General features: G+C 37.1%; 1 protein-coding gene across 2 annotated transcripts in view; it reads right to left on the reverse strand.

Moving 5' to 3' along the window:
• RIT2 (Ras like without CAAX 2) overlaps positions 1 to 20,417 on the reverse strand; it is a 169,575-nt gene that overhangs the window by 65,982 nt on the left and 83,176 nt on the right. For both annotated transcript variants that reach the window (XM_079330404.1, XM_079330405.1), the window contains one exon: positions 15,703 to 15,894. In XM_079330404.1, the coding sequence (XP_079186530.1) occupies positions 15,703 to 15,894 (192 nt within the window). The remainder of the gene's footprint in view (positions 1 to 15,702; positions 15,895 to 20,417) is intronic.

The raw sequence follows: 20,417 nt of genomic DNA on the forward strand, positions 1-20,417 counted from the left end.
TTGCTCAGAGACAGGACATGAAAGTAAATGAAACACAGGAAATGTTGCTGCTGTCTCCTTGCATCTTTAGGGAATCTGAGGCTCAGGCACTTCCTAAATTAAGGATGTCATGTTTTCCTTTAAAACTCCTTGTTAAATTACTTTTTTAACCCATTAAAAAATCTTTTATGTTTGTAATTCCTATAACAATGAGTTTGATAGTTTAGTTGTGCACTCTGTAGGAAAGCATTTTCATTTTTTTAACCTATAATATGCTTAATCAATTAATTCTTCCCCAGTCTTGTAATGTTGGGAACAATATATACTCTTTATATTAAAAATATTGAAGATCAATCTTAAACCACTAAATATATTGTGAATTTATCTTAAACCTCATCATGTCATTTTTACCACTCAAAATAGAGGTAAGTAATTATCAGAAGAGTTAAATAGAAAGTCTGCCACCTTTTTTTGTGAACATTGGTGGATCTGTTTCAAAGAGGAATATCTGTATTTACCTGGACTTATACAAAGGTAACCACTTTACATTTTCCACCATTTATTCCTACCTTGTTTTGGACATTTAATTACATGTGATATATCTTCCTTCATTTTTTTTTATTCACATAAAAACTCTTTGGAAGTTTATGAAACTTATGGCCATAATCCTGTTCTTCATACGTTTGTTGGCTTAATTTTTGAGGCACAAGTTACCTTTCTGGAAGCCACAATGACTTTTGCCTGTAAGATTTTATTTATTCACATATTTATTATTCCTATTTGTACAAGTTTATTAATTTTTTTTTTCTTATTCTTCCTTGTAGTAGTTACAAATTTGCTCAGCAGAACTCAGATTTAGTGGTCTGCAGCTCCCAGGACTGCTCTGCACGTGTCATCTTCCATTTCCCTCTTGCTGATTCCATTTTAAGCACAGTTAATAGTTCAGCAATTTTATACTTGAACTCTTTTGGAACTCTTGGGTGAATACCATCTGTTCCTGATGATTTGTTACTAGATATATTATCAGTTAGTTCTAAAACCTCTCCTTTGTAGCATTTTTATGAGCTGTGTAAGTATTGGATTTAGAAAGCCTATGTAAGAACCCTCAAACCTAAAGTCCTAATTCCAGATTTTGGGAAACTTATGTTCTGACTGCAAATTTTCAATACACCCTGAAATAAATAATGAGAAAAACTTAATTTAATTACACCATTCTTTAGTACTAAGTACCACATTTCTGTCATTTGAAATCACCTAAGAATTCTCTTTCTTATGATTGTTCAAAATGCAACACCACAAAATCCTGTTGTTTAGGTGAATTATTCATCAGGATAAAACCACAGATATTGAGGCAGGTAAAGGCAGAACATTAAGGTCTGATTTTGCTCAGACTGTAGAATTTCAACGAGAAGCACACACAGGCAGGAAAGGGATATAACATAAGCACTGTTGATATTTTCATCACTATAGAAAAGTGGAGATGACCTAAATTATCAATTTTCAATCACTATATAGACAAATAAAACCATTAATTGAAGATGCTGATGGCTTAATACATTTAATTGTATAATGGCCTTATGGGGTTTCTGACTAACAGTTCATTACTTAATTTCAGATAACATGGTAGTTTTTTTCATTGCCTTTCATTTTTTGTATTATATTAATTTTCTGTGTAAATATAACTTTTTTGTTTTACAGAAGTATTTTCTGCTGAAGATTTCAATACTATGAAAGCTTATTGTTTCTTAATATTTTTAATTTTTGAAGCAAAACAGGCATTTTAATCCTATCTTGCTTTAGTGAAGCACACTTCTGAAGAAGAGCAGACTCTCTAGTCACAAGGTTAAGGATTCTGCTGATTATAAAAATAAAGATTTCTGCACTACTGTGTAATTTTGGCATAACAACAAGCCTTTAACTTTATTGTACAAGTAGAATGAAGCAGATTCCCATTGGAACTATTCCACTATTTTTTATGAGGTTTTTTTTTTTATTAATTGCCTTCAGTTTCCCTCATGGCCTTTTTACCTGTGCTCCATAAAAACCAATTTCTCTTTTTACAGATGTTCCATATTGAAAATGTCAGGCAATTGGGACAAATATAAAATTATTTTTTATATGATAGGGATTTAAAATTAGTCAAAGCAGTATTTTTTTGTGTGTGTGAGTGAAATTTAAATGAAATAAAAGTTGCCAGGTTGACAGCAATGGAAAGTATGTCAGCCTTTCTGTTCACAGAACAATGGTGCAAACTGTGGGAGATTCTCCAGCAAGTTCTGAAAAAATTAATTGTGCTTTAGATAGACCTATTTTGGCATAAAGAAAAACCTAGTTATTATTGATGGGAATTTCTTCACTCCTGTTAATAAGAATGTTGGGAAAGATTTCCAGAATAGAGTAAAAAGGCACTTTTAGCACTATGCCCCATCTAGCCATGGCTCCAGATTCCACAATAAGTGAAGAATAAGTAACGCTGAACACAACAAAATTGTTCAATGGAGATTCTTAATCTAGAAATTATCCTTACAGAAAATTATCTCACACAAAAGTCTCTCCTAATAAAACACAAAGGACTGAGGTGTATGCTTTAACCAAGAAAAAACAGTATTTAATGAACTGCTAGCTGTGAACTACTCCCACACTTGACTTCTTTCTCTTCACAAATAATTATAAAATAAAGTTAAAACCCTAGCAAGAGCGAAGACATGAGACAGTGGAATACTCCCTCTCTCAAAATAGACCATAATAATAACATTTAATTCTCTAAAATTTATATATTATACTTGGAGACTCAATAACTTTTTGCAGACATGACCATGTTGGAAGTGTTTATGTTTCCCAAAGGACTTTAAGGTTTTTGTGTCATTCACCAAGTGCTGCTGACCCACCCATGATCTCTTTGACTCTACCATTCTTTTGTTTGTTTGCTTGTTTGGGGGTGGGTTGTTTTTTTCTTTTTTAAGTTTTTTTTTTTGGTTTTTTTTTTGTTTTTTTAAATTTTCTTTGGTTTCGGTGTTTTGCTTTGGTTTTTGTTTTTGTTTGTTTGTGTTTTGATGGGGATTTGCTTGTTTGTTTGTTTGTTTCCTTGCAGGTTTCAGGGATTCTCAGCATTGCAGATCCTCAAAATCAAGTCAAACCATTCTCAAGTTCTGCCCCCTCCTTGTTTTGAGAGCATTATAATCTTGAGAAGGTTCCTTGCCATGACCAGTCATCTTGTAGTCACAGGCAATCATTGGTGAAATCATCTCATTTGCTTCAGATGGGAAAGAAAATGGGGTTAAAAGCAAATACAGCCTCATGAGCAGCATTCCTTCAGTGGGATGCACTGGGAATGACTGCATGGATCTGTACCCCAATGTAATCAGATCCCAGGCAGTGCTTCTCTACTTCCTCTTTCACCCTCTTCCATTTCCTTCTTTGACAACACAAAGCACACAATCACCTTCAATCTCCTCCTGACCTCTAACAAATAACCAATTAATAAAAACAATAAGGGAAAAAAAAATATTTTTAATTAGACACAGCAAATCCACACAGTTTTCTCCATACAATATGTTGAGAAAGAGAGCATAAAAGATCAGTGATGCCACCTGATACTCACATTCCTGCATCACTTCAGAATGAAGTGAAAATGCCTGGATAACTCTAAGGATTTGAACATCCCTCTCAGCCTGACCACCTGCACCCAGTCTAATCCTGGGGTTTGGCTTCAGTGAAAAGTATTCCAGGACTCAGTGGCAGTAGCTGGTGTGGGGGTTAAATTGATTGCTGAGAAGATTTCAAACAATAATAGGAATGTCACGAGGTTTGATCTGTAGTTTCAGTAGCCCCAGACTAAGCAAATCTGGCATAATATCACTCAGATTTTAGAGGAGACTGGGTGTAAAACCCAACAAAACAACCACCTCATTCTTCCTCAGGTTTTAAAACCTGAGAAGTGAATGAATGGAATCTAGCAATCCAAGACAATTCTTTTTTTCTTTTTTTTTTTCCTTTTCCTTTCCTTTTCCTTTTCCTTTTCCTTTTCCTTTTCCTTTTCCTTTTCCTTTTCCTTTTCCTTTTCCTTTTCCTTTTCCTTTTCCTTTTCCTTTTCCTTTTCCTTTTCCTTTTCCTTTTCCTTTTCCTTTTCCTTTTCCTTTTCCTTTTCCTTTTCCTTTTTCCTTTTCCTTTTCCTTTTCCTTTTTCCTTTTTCCTTTTTCCTTTTCTTTTTCAACTAAGATATTATATTAATCAAATCTAGGAAAAGAATGAAGGAATTATCCCATGGTTTTGCTAACGAATATCATCATTAAATGTAACGACACTTTATTCCCCACCACCACAGAGAAAATATAAAGTGGATTCAAGATTTCAGTGTCTAACTGCTTATGTCAGGAATACCCCATGGGTGTCCCATGATGAATAAACTGTACTGAGCATAATGTTGGTGTCAGACTATGGTGTTGAAGAATGTAGACAGACACAAGCACCATATTTGTGTCACTGCTTGTACCAGATGACTAAAAAAATTGGCAAGTCATATTTTTCACCTTATTAACATTTTTTAGTTGTAGTCAGTGGGAAAAATTACATAGATGGAAACAGAGAAAGAACATTTCCTGAGTGACAGAGGAAATAAATACAGTAATGGTAAAAGGGAAGTCCATCCTTTTCTTCTTTTAGAGACAACACTCATCAGGAGAAGCTGGATGATGATACCAAGCTGTATCAAACCCAATCCAGATTAATTTCAAATAAACAACACACAGTACTCTAATTCCCAGACAGGCTCTGGGGTTCTAATCAGCAAAACTATCTATTAGTAATGTAGATGACTAACACTGAAACTCAAATTTTGATATTTTGTAGACATTTAACATCTTGAGTTTCAAGTGCAATAATGTGCTTTAATGTTATTTTAAAATAGGCAATTTTCCTGGATCTTCTTGAATTAACTGTGCTATAGCAAACAATTTACTGAGAGGTTTTGAAGTTGCCATTTTGCATAGATTTTATATAGTAAAATTTGGATACTATGGATGAGGTATTAACATATGTTTTATCCACAATTTACTTTTTTACAGTGTTTTTGGGTGGCAGGGGGGATAATGGCCTTTTTCTAAAGAAAAATTATTTTCATGACTGCACAATTTAAACAATGGCACACTGTGAAGCTAATGTTGCTATTTTGAGACAAGTTGTTAGATATGATTAAAGGCAAATCTTTCTAACTTTCTAACTCATGTTGGGGAAAAAAGTGAGTAATTAAGAAAAAGATACAAGCAAATCTCAAAAAATTAAAGTATATTAAACTGATTAATCTTCATTTCTTTAAATGCTAGGTCATGCTCATATTATTAATAACAGCATAATGAGCTGTAATTAAATTCTGGCAAAATTTCTACTTTCAAGTAGTTTGACCACCTACTGCAAAAAACCACTTAGAAAGTTATCCTGGTTGCCAAAAATTCACATTTTTGTACAAAACAACTCACTTTGGAAATGTGGCTGCCTATATTATATGCTTCTTTGCAAATGTGCTTTTATTTTTACAAAATTGCTCTTTACTGTCTCACTTTCAGGACAGCATCTTCACTCAAGTGCAGATTAAATTGAAAAAAAACTTGCATTAGTTCCACCCTAATTAAGCATATGTTCAGTTTCCTGAACTGGAGCTGTAGTAAATAACATGTAAGGGTTGGACTGATACCCTGATTTTGCTATGCTGGTGTAAGGAAAAATGAGCTATGGAAGGAAGGAAGGATTCCAGGAAGGAAGGATTATAGGAAGGATTACAGGAAGGAAGGAAGGATTCCAGGAAGGAAGGAAGGATTCCAGGAAGGAAGGAAGGATTCCAGGAAGGAAGGAAAGAAGGAAGGATTCCAGGAAGGAAGGAATGAAGGATTCCAGGAAGGAAGGATTCCAGGAAGGATTCCAGGAAGGAAGGATTCCAGGAAGGATTCCAGGAAGGATTCCAGGAAGGAAGGAAGGATTCAAGGAAGGAAGGAAGGAAGGATTCCAGGAAGGAAGGATTCCAGGAAGGAAGGAAGGATTCCAGGAAGGAAGGAAAGAAGGAAGGATTCCAGGAAGGAAGGAATGAAGGATTCCAGGAAGGAAGGATTCCAGGAAGGATTCCAGGAAGGATTCCAGGAAGGAAGGAAGGAAGGAAGGAAGGATTAAAGGAAGGAAGGAAGGATTCCAGGAAGGAAGGATTCCAGGAAGGAAGGAAGGAAGGAGGGAAGGATTCCAGGAAGGAAGGAAGGATTCCAGGAAGGAAGGATTCCAGGAAGGAAGGAAGGATTCCAGGAAGGAAGGATTCCAGGAAGGAAGGAAGGATTCCAGGAAGGAAGGAAGGAAGGAGGGAAGGATTACAGGAAGGAAGGAAGGAAGGATTCCAGGAAGGAAGGAAGGATTCCAGGAAGGAAGGAAGGAAGGATTCCAGGATTCCAGGAAGGAAGGAAGGATTCCAGGAAGGAAGGAAGGATTCCAGGAAGGAAGAATTCCAGGAAGGAAGGAAGGATTCCAGGAAGGAAGGAAGGATTCCAGGAAGGAAGGATTCCAGGAAGGAAGGAAGGAAGGATTCCAGGAAGGAAGGATTCCAGGAAGGATTCCAGGAAGGAAGGATTCCAGGATTCCAGGAAGGAAGGAAGGATTCCAGGATTCCAGGAAGGATTCCAGGATTCCAGGAAGGAAGGAAGGATTCCAGGAAGGAAGAAAGGATTCCAGGATTCCAGGATTCCAGGATTCCAGGAAGGAAGGAAGGAAGGAAGGAAGGAAGGAAGGAAGGAAGGATGAGCTATGAGCTTTCTGGGATGATGAGCTTTCTCAAATGATTTTTTTTTTTTTTTTTGTCCTGGTTTCATCTAGGTTAGAGTTAAATTTCTTTTTACCAGCTGGTACAGTGCTGTGTTTTGGATCTAGAATGAGAATAATGTTGACAACACAGTGAAATTTTAATTGCTGCTCAGCAGTGCTCACTCCAGGCAAGGATTTTTCAGTGTCCAATCCTCTGCCCATGAGCAGGTACACAAAAAGCCAGGGGAAAGCATTGCCAGGAGATCTGCCCCAGACTGCCCAAAAGGATACTCCAAGGAATTCCATGCTCAGGACATAAACTGGGGGGATTTGTCCAGGACCTGCCTATTTCTGTTTGGGGACACAATGGACATCAGTAAGGGGGTGGTGAAAATCACTTGTTTCTCTTGGGCTTTGTTCCTCCCTTTCCTTTTCATTATTACTATCATTAATATATTCTAAAAAAATAGTTTGTTTCCATTATTAAAATGTTTACTTTATTTTTATTACTTATCTTTGTTTGCTTTTAAATGTTCCTCCCCAACAGGAGCAGAGGGGGATGAGTGGGTGGCTGCATGGTGCTTGGCTGGAGTTGAACCACAACAAATATCCAGCACAGGCACCTCTACAGGCTCCTGCTACACACCAGCCACCCAAGAAATGATGACACTGGATTTTCCTTTGCAAGCTGGACTTTTCTGTGTGGTCACTGTGTAATCAAGATCTTTCTTTCTGAGGGATTCTAAGGAAATGTGCAGCGCCCTGAACTCGGTTGCAATCAGTCCTGTGTGGAAGTTTTCTAACATGACTTGCATGCTTTAGTTCAAAGAAAGATCCTGCTGGCATGACTGTCATATGAACACCTCCACATGAGTCAGTCTGTACTGATTTGCAGGACAAGCAGACAAATCTCAGCCCAAGCTCGCCTTGAGGAGCAGCCTCTATGGATAAGGTGGGAGAGCCTCTCTGTACCTTCCCCCCTCTCCTCTGAGGTGTTCTCCCACTGAAGTCACACACAGTCATGCCAAGTCAGGATTCAGTACACAGGGAGAACAACAATCTCTGAGGTGGAAGTTAAAGTAGGTAGACATAAGAAGACTGGGAGCCTTTCAAAACAATATATATGGTGTGGCTGTTTAATATCCCTAGCAGGGAAGTGACCTTGCAATGCCCTCCCCTGTGTATACCCCTGGCTACATGTCCCCTTTTGTCCTGCTTCAGCTACAAGCAATTAGCTGTCTTTTTGTTTATCTCTGAATATCCAGGTTTTACATTATAAACATTTTATTATCTGCAGTGCTGCTATTGTTTTGCTGTTGTTTCTTCTCCTACAGAGCAGCTTGTTATCTGAATCTTAGTCTCCTTCAAACGTCTTCTGCTCCATGTTGAAGGAATTACAGGACTTATCGGGTGGTTCACTAGAGGTTAACACAATTATAAATTGAGAAATGAGCCAACAGTTTCATTACAATTGTCTGTGTGTCTGATGGCATTTACTGCAGACTGGATAATGTTAAGCTGAGGTTGGGGGGAAGTTGTGGAAACATTAAAGCATTGCAATGACAAGGAGGTAAACTCTGCATAAATTAATACTTGCTAAGGACTGTTGATATTGATAGAATTTCCTTCCAAAAGACTACAGCTGCCAAATTTTCTACTACAATTGAATTGGCATGAAAAAATTACCCTCTTCCTCTTCCTTTTTTCCCTCTTCCTCTCCTTTTCCTTTTCCTTTTCCTTTTCCTTTTCCTTTTCCTTTTCCTTTTCCTTTTCCTTTTCCTTTTCCTTTTCCTTTTCCTTTTCCTTTTCCTTTTCCTTTTCCTTTTCCTTTTCCTTTTCCTTTTCCTTTTCCTTTTCCTTTTCCTTTTCCTTTTCCTTCCTGAACTTCCTTCACTTCCCTGAACTTCACTTCCTTGAATTTCCCTTCCCTGAACTTCCCTGAACTTCCCTTTCTTTCCTTTCTTTCTTTTCTTTCTCAGAAGGGAAAACACTATAAAGATACTTTTTTTAAAAACTACGTCAGAAAGACTTCTTAGGACAATGACCAGAGTAAGAGAAACATTGAAAAATCAAAATCATTTAAAACTAAGTAAAAGTTAGATTCATAGAAGAACATGATATAATCCAAATATGCATTTTGATAATGCAAGAAAGTGATTATTCAAAGGTCTGACAGTTTTCTAAGATAATAAAACACCATGACAACTTCAGTAGTTTTAATTCCAAATATTCAGACAACTGTCATAGCTCCATCAAAACAGCAAAAAATGTCTTATATTGTACAGACTCTGAAGATCAAACAAAGAATATGATGTGATATCATGTAGGAAGGCAATATGTAGACAAGTGCAGGTAATAGTTGATGGCAGGTGCCTATAAATGTAATTCATTTTTGTCAGGCACTGATGGAAAATGGAACTACATGAATATGCATGGGAAATGAACAATTACATGGAATTTAAATGGATAAAATAATTAATCACAAATTCAATAAAAATAGGAATAAGTAGAACCCTAGAATCACTGAGGCTGGAAAAGCCCTCAAAGGCCATCGAGTCCAACCATTCCCCCAGCAGTGCCCAGCCCATTTCTAACCCAAGTCCCCAAGTGTGACATCTACACAGCTTTTAAAGCCCTACAAAGATGGGGACTGCACCACTGCTCTGGGCGGCTGTGCTAGGGTTAGATAACCCTTCCCACAAAGAAAACTTTCCCTGATGTCCACCCTGACTCTCCCCTGACCCATCCTGAGGCCGTTCCCTCTCCCCTGTCCCTGTTCCCTGGGATAAGATCCCAAATCCCCCCGGCTGTCCCCTCCTGTCAGGAGCTGTGCAGAGCCACAAGGTCCCCCCTGAGCCTCCTTTTCTCCAGGCTGAGCCCCTTCCCAGCTCCCTCAGCCTCTCCTCATCAAACTTTTGCTTCAGACCCTTCCCTCCTCCCCTTTTCTGGACTCGACATAGTTTGGAAGCAGCTGCTCTTCTTTGCCATATTCTCCTCCAGATTTTTCCCATTAAATTTCTATTATGATTTTTTAGTCATTGTCTAGGATTTTGTTTATTCAAAAATCAAGGAAAAAAAAAAAAAAAGAGATGAGTGTGTGGCCCAAAAGTACAGTCTGTAGTTAGCAGTGGCAATAACAAAATGAATCAGTGAGTTAGGATTCAAAACTGAAAAGATGTCAGAAACAATTTTATAAGTTTTAATCTCACCAAAACACCATGGCAAAAAGGTAAAGAAGGTGGCTGACTGAGCCTCCCTCTGCTGTCAGCAGCAAGACAGACTTCTTCCCAGGCAGATACATCTCATTTTATGAGACACTTCTATGACATGTGATAAATCCAGTTTTTCTGCATGGATTTAAAGACAGTCTGGCCAAGTAGTTTAATCTCACCATTTACAATATCTGTAATTAACACAAATGTATACATAAACACAAAATAACAAAAAAATATATTATTCTATGTATATTCCATTCCATACTATGTCAATAAGCTGCAAAAAAAGTCTTTCTCTTGACTTGCAGTTCAAGTGCAGAAGAAAAAGTGAAACCTTTAATTCTTTGTCTAGGACATTGGCCTGAATAATGAAAAACAAGGGTCTTCCTTCAGTACAGACACTTCTACCTACCTTACATGTAATGTTTTCAAGAGAAAGTGGAACTGCTGGTGTTAAAGCAAAATTACAAATTTTGAAGCAGTTTTAATCCCAAAAGCAGCAGAATTCAGCTTGATGCTCAAGTAAGATAATATAAAACTACAGTTTCATGATTCATAATATGAGTAAGGAAGCATCTAGTAAACAGTGCTTCATAGTCATGCTCTGAAAAATAAAAATAAAAGTAAAATATAGTATCATATTCTTGAAGTATTTTCAGTGTCTCAACCAGGCACCAGAAGGAACAGACTCACAATTTTTGATAAATATACCAAAAAGTTACTCAACAAAAGAAACCAAACCAAAACAAGTTTTAAGAAAATAAAGCCAAACAAAAACAAAACAAAACAACCTAAAGCAAAAACCTTTATCTGTCTCAGACTCATTGATATTTCAAGGTTTGAGAAGCATGAAAACAGGGCAACTGTCAAAATAAAACCCTAGAATTTGACACTCACATTGTCTGTTGTCTTGATCAAAATACAGAGTAAAATCTCATTCAAGTAAGAATATTCAGCTGGTTCTGATCATGAAAATTTACTGTAATCCTGATTTGAGGATTATTTCCTGGTATAATAAAACCTTAGGGAAAAAAATACAATGAAACCTCTTTAATAAATTTGCATTCTGAGTAATGTGTTAGTCTATGTTAAATTGCAGAATTGCAGAATTGCAGAATCACAGAATGGTTGGGTCAGAAGGGACATTAAAGGCCACCACGTTCATGAGCAGGGACACCTTCCACCTAACAGGCTGCTCCAAGCCCTGTCCAACCTGCTCCTAAACACTTCCAAGGGTGGGATAGCCACAGCTTCTCTGGGAATCCTGTGCCAGATCCTCACCACCCTCACAGGGAAGAATTTCTCCCTAAAATCTGATCTAGTCTGACTCTCTTTCACTTTGAACACCTTCCTCCTTGTTCTACCACTACAGTTCTGGATGAAAAAGGCAGATTTCATGTTGATTTTTATTTATTTATTTATTTATTTATTTTTCCTACTAAAGGAGAGGGTTGTAGAGGGAAATGCTTTCAAAGGTGCTGCTCCTCTCAGATTTTTGCTTGAAGCCAGTAAGACAGCTCATGGGTGGAAGGGTAAACAACTGCATCATTCTTTTCAGTAGCAAGACTGTACTGGCAAAACTAACAGCTTTGATGACAGGCTTCCCAGAGAGGCCAGGAGCTGGAAGAAACATGAGCTGCCCTCCTACCTTCAGGCTAAATGGACATCAACATATTTTCCATGGACTCAACTGAGCCCACAGCTGATTCCTCAGATAAAAAAAAAAATACATACAGGAAAAACTGCTCCATGAAGGCTGTGATATTTCTGCAAGGCTAGAATTTCCAGAGGGGTTCTAGCATCCACATTAAAAGTGGAATAAAAGTATTTTTTCTAGAAAAAAGAAAGCTTTTAGAAAGAATGTTTTAGACTTACAGCACACTATTCAAAGGTGCTTGAGTAGTTAGCTCCCCTCTGAATTTCTGCATGTGATTAATATTTTGCAGTGATTAGTAGGTAAAGGCTTTTGTACATTTTCTAAACCATCTTTCAGTAATGTCACAGGTCCTAACTAGGAAATATTTTATATGAAGCTGCAATTTAACATTAGTATAGCATGAGCTTGAATACTTTTTAATGTATTTTATAAAGATGCATAAGTACTAATTAGATGTTTATCTGTTACATGTGTTTTAAACAGCAAGAATCAGGTGTTCATCTGAGGTAAAGTGACAAGGATTACCTAAAGTGAAAGTATCAGCATTTTCAAACACCTGGTCCTACATGTTTCTGAAAATCTGATGATAATTAAAGATATACAAGCATACATTTACTAATCTAATGACATTGCTGTTTGAAAACACTGGAATTAAAATGTTGCCTAAACATTTAGTTCTGTATTTTTTTCTCTCAAGTAGCTACGGAATATTGTGTATAATACTTAAATGTTTTCTTAGAGTAATGGCTGAGAAATCAGGGAATGGACACAGATAAATGTTCCAGGCCAGGTTGGCTGGGACTTGGAGCAACCTGCTCCAGTGGAAGGTGTTCCTCCCCATGGTAGAGGGTTGGAAGGAGACAAGCTTTAAAACCCTTTCCAATATAAACCATTCCATGATTCTGTGAATGCCTTAGCAATCCATGTCTGTTCAGTGGGGCATGGAGGGTGTCTTGTCGCCACATATACATCAAGATAATGATTTACTCTGTTTTCCACACAGTTTTTCCACATTTTTCCCTATGTTGTGTAGAGAAAAATTGAAGTGTTTGTTCTTTAGGCTGGTGAATAACTAAAACTTGCTTTAAGGAGAAGTACAGACAAACCCATCTCTTAGGACATTAAAAATCACAGGCAGACATAAAGACTATAATTTCACTGAAGCTATCATAAAATAAAAGTATAATTTAAAAATAATAAACTCATTGGTTTTGTTTTCCAGCAGTGTTTCTCTTAAATCACAATTTTAATTGCACATTAGTTTTGTTCTTGTAATCCTGCTGATAGATTTGAAGACAGCAGCATACATCATCAGCTGTACTGTGTAGGGATTCACATTTCAAACAACTGTTTTGTTTGGCCAAGCCACTATGTCCTGTCTGTTTGTTGCAGAATTGTCATTAAATGGAAATGATGCCCAAGAACATTGAACTTAATGTTATGTCCTGAAATAACATGATTAACATTACAGTCGTTTTAATGAAATTCATAGGATAAAAATGTCATTAAAGAAAGCAACAATATTAGCCCTGGTGCCCTGGTCAAAATCCAGCCTGGCTGATTGCATTCTGACACCCACTATTTTTCAGCTGTTTGAATTTGGTGCTTGTGTACCTCCCTGTTTGTTCATTGATATGTTAATGCCCTACATCACCAGCTCTGTCACTCCAGAGTCAGCTGGCTGTCACTCTCGACCATCCAAATGCTTTTAATGAAGCTGTAACCACAGTGCATGACCTTGAAAAGATCCCTTTCAATCTACCTTCCCAGGGCTCCTCCAGTTGCTTAGATATTGCTTAACCTTACAAGGGAGCATAGAGGAAACTGACTTCAGTGTTTGTTAAACACACAGCACAGCCTCATGGCCCAGTTCTGAAATGATGAAATACTCAAGAGCATTAATATTTGCTTAAAGAGCTGGGCACAGAAGTGTCCTCCCACACACTAGAGCTTCAGTTTAGTTCAGGAAGGTTCTCTGTGCAGTATCTGCTCATCACCCCCCATGATTTGTTTTGAGCTGTGGCATGGAATCTGAAATGAATGAAATTTAGGAGAAGGTATATTCTGGGAGCTCAACTTACACACCTCGGCACCAACTAATTATGTAGACAGCAGCCATGGAGCAGAGATTGTCAAAATTTAAAAATGATGTCCCAAAATGTGGACTCCATAAAATATTGCTTTTCTCTACTGTGTGTTCATACTTCTTGCTTATGGCCACACTCAAACGATTTATTTAAACAAGCAGTTATGCTTTGCACTACCTTGCATTGCCAAATATGTTGTCATATATAGAGGGCTTATGGAAGAAAACATTCTGGAGGCATAAATTCTGTTTCATTGAAAACTTTTAAAAATGTAGGACCACAATTTGGAATTTCCCTGTTAACATATTCAGGCAGGATTATCAGTGATGACTTCATAGAATAGTTTTGAGTGTGTTTATCACATCTCACAGGCTTAATTTCTAATATTATTCCCAAGAGCCTGCCCATGGCCCTTGATCTAAAATGCTGTAGGTGAAATCCAATCCAGACATTCAAGCACAGTAATTTTCCTGTTTGTGAGACCAGGCAAGATCACCAAGCAGCATGTAAAATATTTAAAACAGACATACTTTTTATATATGTTGATAGTGACTAAAATATAAAAGTTCAACAAAAGATAAGATCAGAAAGAGATAGAGCCAAAGATTGGTGAAAAAAAGGCTTTTTACCAATTATGAAATAGAGCACTTCTGAAACCTGCTGTAGGCAATCAATTGTATTCTGCTTTGGGATCAAATGAATATCAGTTTCTTAGCAAAACAACTGAATCCACATCCTTCCCCAGACCCACATCCCTCCTCTTCTGGTGTAAAAGCACATGGCACTCATGTTTGAAGCCCCTGTTAAACTGCAGCTGTATTGTCACCATTAGGGTTTTGTCACAGCCTGATTTAGGGAGGAAGCCAATGATCTGGAAAACAGATGTGAAACTCTAAATGTACATAATCAGATCCTAATTTCAGGCTCAATGATGTATTGGAGTTTCTTCAGGTAGAATAAAGAAGACAACAAAATGGGGAGAAGAGTGACAGGATAAGTGGAAAAGAGTAGATAGGATTGCATGAGCACAGATGCTAATAAACCAAAAACCACCACTTTATTTAAGTGTTACATATGTCTGCACAGAAGTCAGATATTTGAAAGCAGATCTAGTTGTAGATTATGCAAATTTTTGTTCAGTACCAGGTCACAACCAAGCCATTCTAATGGGATCTCTCTCTGGCTCAGCAGTACAAACAGTAAGGAAGAAATAGAGAGGGAGCAAAAGGAAAAGAGTGAGCAAAGATTATTAAATGCATTAAGAGAGCCACAGGCACTGACCCTGTATTCAAAAAAATCTCTTGCTGTATGGGTGATGATAGCTGAAATCTCGTATACAAATCAAAGTGAATTCAAGTCTTGCATGTCCCTGTTTTACCTGAGCACTCTCTGATAACACAGTCACTGGATCTTCATGCAAAGTAGTATCATATATAGAGAGAGAGACAGAGAGATAGAGAGATAGATCAATAGGTAGGTAGATAGATAGATAAAAAGATAGATAGATAGATAGATAGATAGATAGATAGATAGATAGATAGATAGATAGATAGAGCTACATATATATAAAATCTGAGGTTGAAAAACCTTTAATCAAGTCTAGTATGTTTAGAGAAAAAAACAAGCCTCTGTTTAATGTCTGGCAGCGTCAAAGAAATCCAAGGTTTTTTTCTAGAAAGATCCTAATTGAAGCTCTTTCTATGTTGAACATATAGATATATATGAATATCTATAAATTTTTGACATCAGTAGTCAAAGTTTTTCAAGTAAAACCAGGAAGTTTAGATGTGATTTGCCAAGGCTACTTCAAGTTCCACAACATATGAATGAAAAGCACCACAAAAACTTTAATCCATTACAAGTTTGTCACTCTTTGATTAAATTTCTTCCCGTGCTAATAATTCTCAGGCAGCACTGTACAACATATGCCGCAGAAACCCCTGAGGCAGACAAGGAAAACCAAGCCAAAACCAGCAGAGGAGTTTCTTACCTGTCTGAACTCCTCCAGGTCTATTTTGTTCCCCACCAGCACCACGGGGATGTCGTAGGTGTGCCGGACACGATAAATGAGCTCCTTAAATTCAGCTGCTTCTTGGAAGGACTGGCGGTCTGTGATGGAGTAGCAGATGATGAAGCCTTCTCCACCTCGCATGTACTGGTCCCTCATGGCTGTGAATTCTGCCTGCAGAGCAGGAAGAAGACGCTCAGTAATCTGGCAAACAGAATTATCCATCTGCGAATAACCAACTTGCAGAGAACTTTCCTGGCTCCCTACATAAATTCACATTGCTTGTTTTAGCCTTGTAAACACTGCTTGCTGAAATTTGTGCATCCTTCTGGATTTGTCAACACCAATGATAAGGATTTCACTTAGGACATTTTTTTTCTTTCCCCGTCAAGGGAGTTCTGTCCTCTAAGAATATGAACTTATTATGCAAGTGACTGCATACGGAAAATACTGTCTTATGTATTATCAGAAACTTCCCCAGTGCTGCCAGGACAAAGAGATGACTTGTAACTGAATGAATATTAATAGGTGCAAAATAAACTGTATTACTACCTAGAAATTGGAGAGGGGTACAAATTCCTTATTATGCACTCAATTCTAAAGCTCAGTAGCATCAAAAGACATTAATTTATTGCTACCAGCTTTGCCTAAAAAAAACAGGAATCTGATCTGCAAAAAGTTTTACTTTTTCAGAGGATCTCAGAAAATATGAAAGTTTCACTTTAGTGTAAGATAACGTCATTAAATGAGAATGAACAATTTCAAACCATGCAAGAATTGGCTCCATTTTCTCATCCTGCATTTTTCTCATTTTATTTATATCTTTATTGTCACAGCAATGCTTCTTGTTACTGGCATGGGTTTTTTTTTTGTTGTTGGGGTTTTTTTTGTTTTGGTTTTTTTTTTTTTTTCTCTGTTTTTGTTTTTTTGGGGTTTTTTTGGGTTTTTTTTTTCAGAAGCTTTTAATAACTGCCACATAATACAAAAAATCATGATTTAATTTTCAAAAATTAGTCTCAAGCACTGTGGCTTGAGAATATGTTTTAAAGCCAGTTTCTTTCTCAAGTTTGTTTGCTTTTCTTGATCACAGCCCAGAATAACCCAATACCATGGCAACAGTCGGTCAGGATCAGAATCCTCCTGACAGAATCAGTTCTCCAGAGATATTAAGATGCAGGAAGGTCTGATAAAAAAGAAATACACATATCAACATTGGACCATTTCTATGAGCAGCAGGATGCAGCATCAACTCCTGTATTTTTTAGTCTATTGAGAATTTAGGCTAGGATATTTTTAAAACAGTTTAGTTTACATATATATATCCTTAGCCCTTGCTGAAAATTGAAGGGAAATGGATTTCTTATGCTCTTTTAAAAGTCTCAGCCTTAAATCTCTCTCAATAGTTGCTCATGTTGATTGACAATACTTCCTGTGAATAGACTTTCATGTTGACCATTATCATTTATTTATGATGTATCTTTTACCCAAGGGCTTTATATATCATTCAAAACATTTCACCTGCTGCAGGGAAAAGTTCATCCAACTAAGCTTCAAAATGGGAGACTAATAGGCAATTTGAGGGTAGGATTCTGCTTTGAGACTTACTCAGAATTTGAAAATCTCTAAATTATCACCCCTTAGCACCCCAGGAGAGTTTATTAACTACCAAGGTACAAGACAGAGTGGGTCAGGTAATGACATAGCCCATCCTCTAGAAACTGGATGTGCAAGCAGTAGGGCAGCTGAACACTGAAGATATCAAACAGAAAGGATTACACACTCTATGGTTTAGACAAGACACTGAACAGGGCAGTCTCTGTTCCCAGCCATCTACATTAGAGAGCTACTAGATGAATAAATGATGCAATACAGAACTATACAGCACATTCAAAGTCTTCAAGTTGAGGGCAGGAAATTTTCAATGACCAAATACAGTCATTAAATCCATTATTTGCCCTCAGAACCCAGGCTTTTATACCAGAACAAAGATCTCACTGCAACTCCTGTCCCATATGATCCTGATTTTCTCCTCTTTGCACCAGTCCCTTAGAACTGTTCTGTGCCTTTATTGGGAGGGTAGTCTCTTTTTTAGGAGGACCAGAACTAGACCAGGATTCCTTCAGGCTGAGCAGATAGTGGAAGCTTTCAGTGAAGTTAAATTTATAGATTAGGCTTCTGAATTTAGCTGGCTGTGCAGCTGCAGTACACTATCTCACCTGTCTTTGTAAAAAGTGGTAAACAATTCAATGCCATTAGTGGGCTACAGGCTGCTTCTAAAACTGGAAAATAATTATACCATCAATTATCTAATTATCTATTTTTTGCACCTATTATTTATTTTTAGAGGGTTTGTACAATTGAGTGGAGCTGGTAGCTAAAAGTACATGTTTTCACATGGAGCCTTATGCCCAGCCCAGACGACCTGTCTCCTTGATTCAGAAATTTCATAAATCAACTCCTGTACCACTGTATGACAGCTCTGCACAACCTTTTACAGAGAATGAGCTCTGTTTAAGTGAGGTGATCCACCTCTAGGAAATGCTCAGAACTTTGTACACTCATTTATAGCCATTTATGGCAAGCCAAGAAGGAATTAGGTCACACATCCCTGTTTAAGTTACTCACAGTAAGTGATGTTCTGAAGCAGGAATACTCCCAGGATCACTCCCCAGGGATGTTTAATGGCTTTGCCTGACTGACAGGAGGCCCTGGGTTCCTAATTTCACATACTGAATCATTCCAAAGGGACAAAGTTCTCAGCTTTTAGGACTGACACTTCTGAGTCAGAATCATCTACCTACACACTCTGGTTCATGCTGGGGCATATTAAAGCTTTACATTATAAACTTATAGACGAGTTTACCTGTGCAATTTTTTATTATGATATGTTATTACTGTTGATAAATTAGACTAAACAGGAAAAATACTTTAGTGTCATATTTGCAATGATCCATTTTCAGTGGCATTAAGTATTCTGTGCAAACTGAATTGAGGACATAGGCTTGGTTTTCTGTTGTTAACTCAGCTGGTAATTTTCATTCCGATTTTTTGATGTTGACTTTAATTTCTCAGCTTTTTCCCCTTGGCATGATTGCTCAATACAAAGTCAATGATTCTAAGATCAAACATAAATAATTCTGCTTTAATATTTTAAAAGAAGTGTTTTCATTTTTTTTCCTTTTCATCAGGAACCTCAATATAATAATATATACTAAGAGAAAGAATAAATTTAATTACCAATAAATATATTAAATCTCTGCATATCTGTATGAATATTATGTATAAAAGTCAGGACCTAGAAGAAATTACAATTCTTTGTTAATTTTTAATTTCAAGTCTTACTCTAGATTCCATTTTTTTTCATGTTTCTCTACAGTAAGCAGAACTAAAACCCAAATTGACCTGGATTTTGTGAATGTTTAGGTGGAGATAGAGACAAAGCCTAAGATTTTACAGATTTTTTCAGTATTTTTTTTATTTTTAATTTTGTCTCGTTCACTTATAAAATAAGCTATGCATCTGTCACACTAATATATTCTTCATATTCTTGCAAAAGGACCTCTTAAAAATCATTCAGGAATAGTACTGGATAGAAATTTCTACTCAATAAAGGTAAAATACAAAGCATTCCCAAGTCAGTAAGTGCCAAGGGTAAAAGACAGAAGGAAATCACACCCCCTCAAAAGGAAATCAGTTCTGAAAATTAAAGGGAGGATTTGTCATGCTTATAGCACTTTGCAGCTTCACATCAGTCTCGAGTACTCTCTTGTGTAATATGACTAAGACTTAACTGAAAAGTGTAGTAAAAACTCTTTTGAAACCAAATCATCATTCTTAGGAGATGTGATACTTGAGAATAAGCATCAAGTTTGGATAGAAACAAAACAAAACTTTTCTAAAAGTTGAAAGAAGTCATAATAACTTTTTATCTTTTTCCAGTATAATTGTATGCAGGAAAAAAAATGCCACTAATCCTCATAAGACTACATATTTCTATCTGCTGTTGAAGAACATTGACAAGAAAATCTCTTGATGGTTAGGTTGCTCCTAGAGAGATGTCACATTTTTCTTTCTTCAGTGATCAGGCATCTGACATGATTTTCCAAAGGTATCATAATGGCCTCACAATGATGCTGAGCAGCACCCTTGGCTGTGTCTCACCCTGTGGCACTGAGCTGCCTCCACACAGCTGGATTAATTTCTCCCTTATCCCTCCCCCTCTACTCTCTCTCTTCCTCAAACTTTCCTGGGAGGCAGAGCTTGCCTCTGAAGGCTGGGAGAGATGAATCCTTGAGTGTATTTGTACATTCCATGTTCCTCATTGTTAGGACACTCACCAGTTCCAGCAGCAGCCCCACGTTTTTCCTGATCTATGTGGAATTTGCCAGTGTACCTGTAGAACTATCTCATTGCCTTTCAATCCCTCAACATTCTCAATTCTAGAAACATTTTGTCTTTCATGATCCAATTCATTCACACCAAAGAAATACTTCCATATCTTGTGTTCCTATTTCCACATTCCGTCCTCCTGCATATTCTTGCTTTTTCTAGCAGATTTTACGAAAGCAACATTTAAGAGAAAATGCCTAGCTTCTGTTTTGTCTCTTTCATCTTGATATATATTCTTTCATCTCACATTTCATGAGCAAAAGAAAATGTCTCATAAATAGCAATATTTTTAGTTAATTTAAATATTC

Source organism: Erithacus rubecula (assembly GCF_903797595.1).
Source record: "Erithacus rubecula genome assembly, chromosome: Z".
NCBI lineage: Eukaryota > Metazoa > Chordata > Aves > Passeriformes > Muscicapidae > Erithacus > Erithacus rubecula.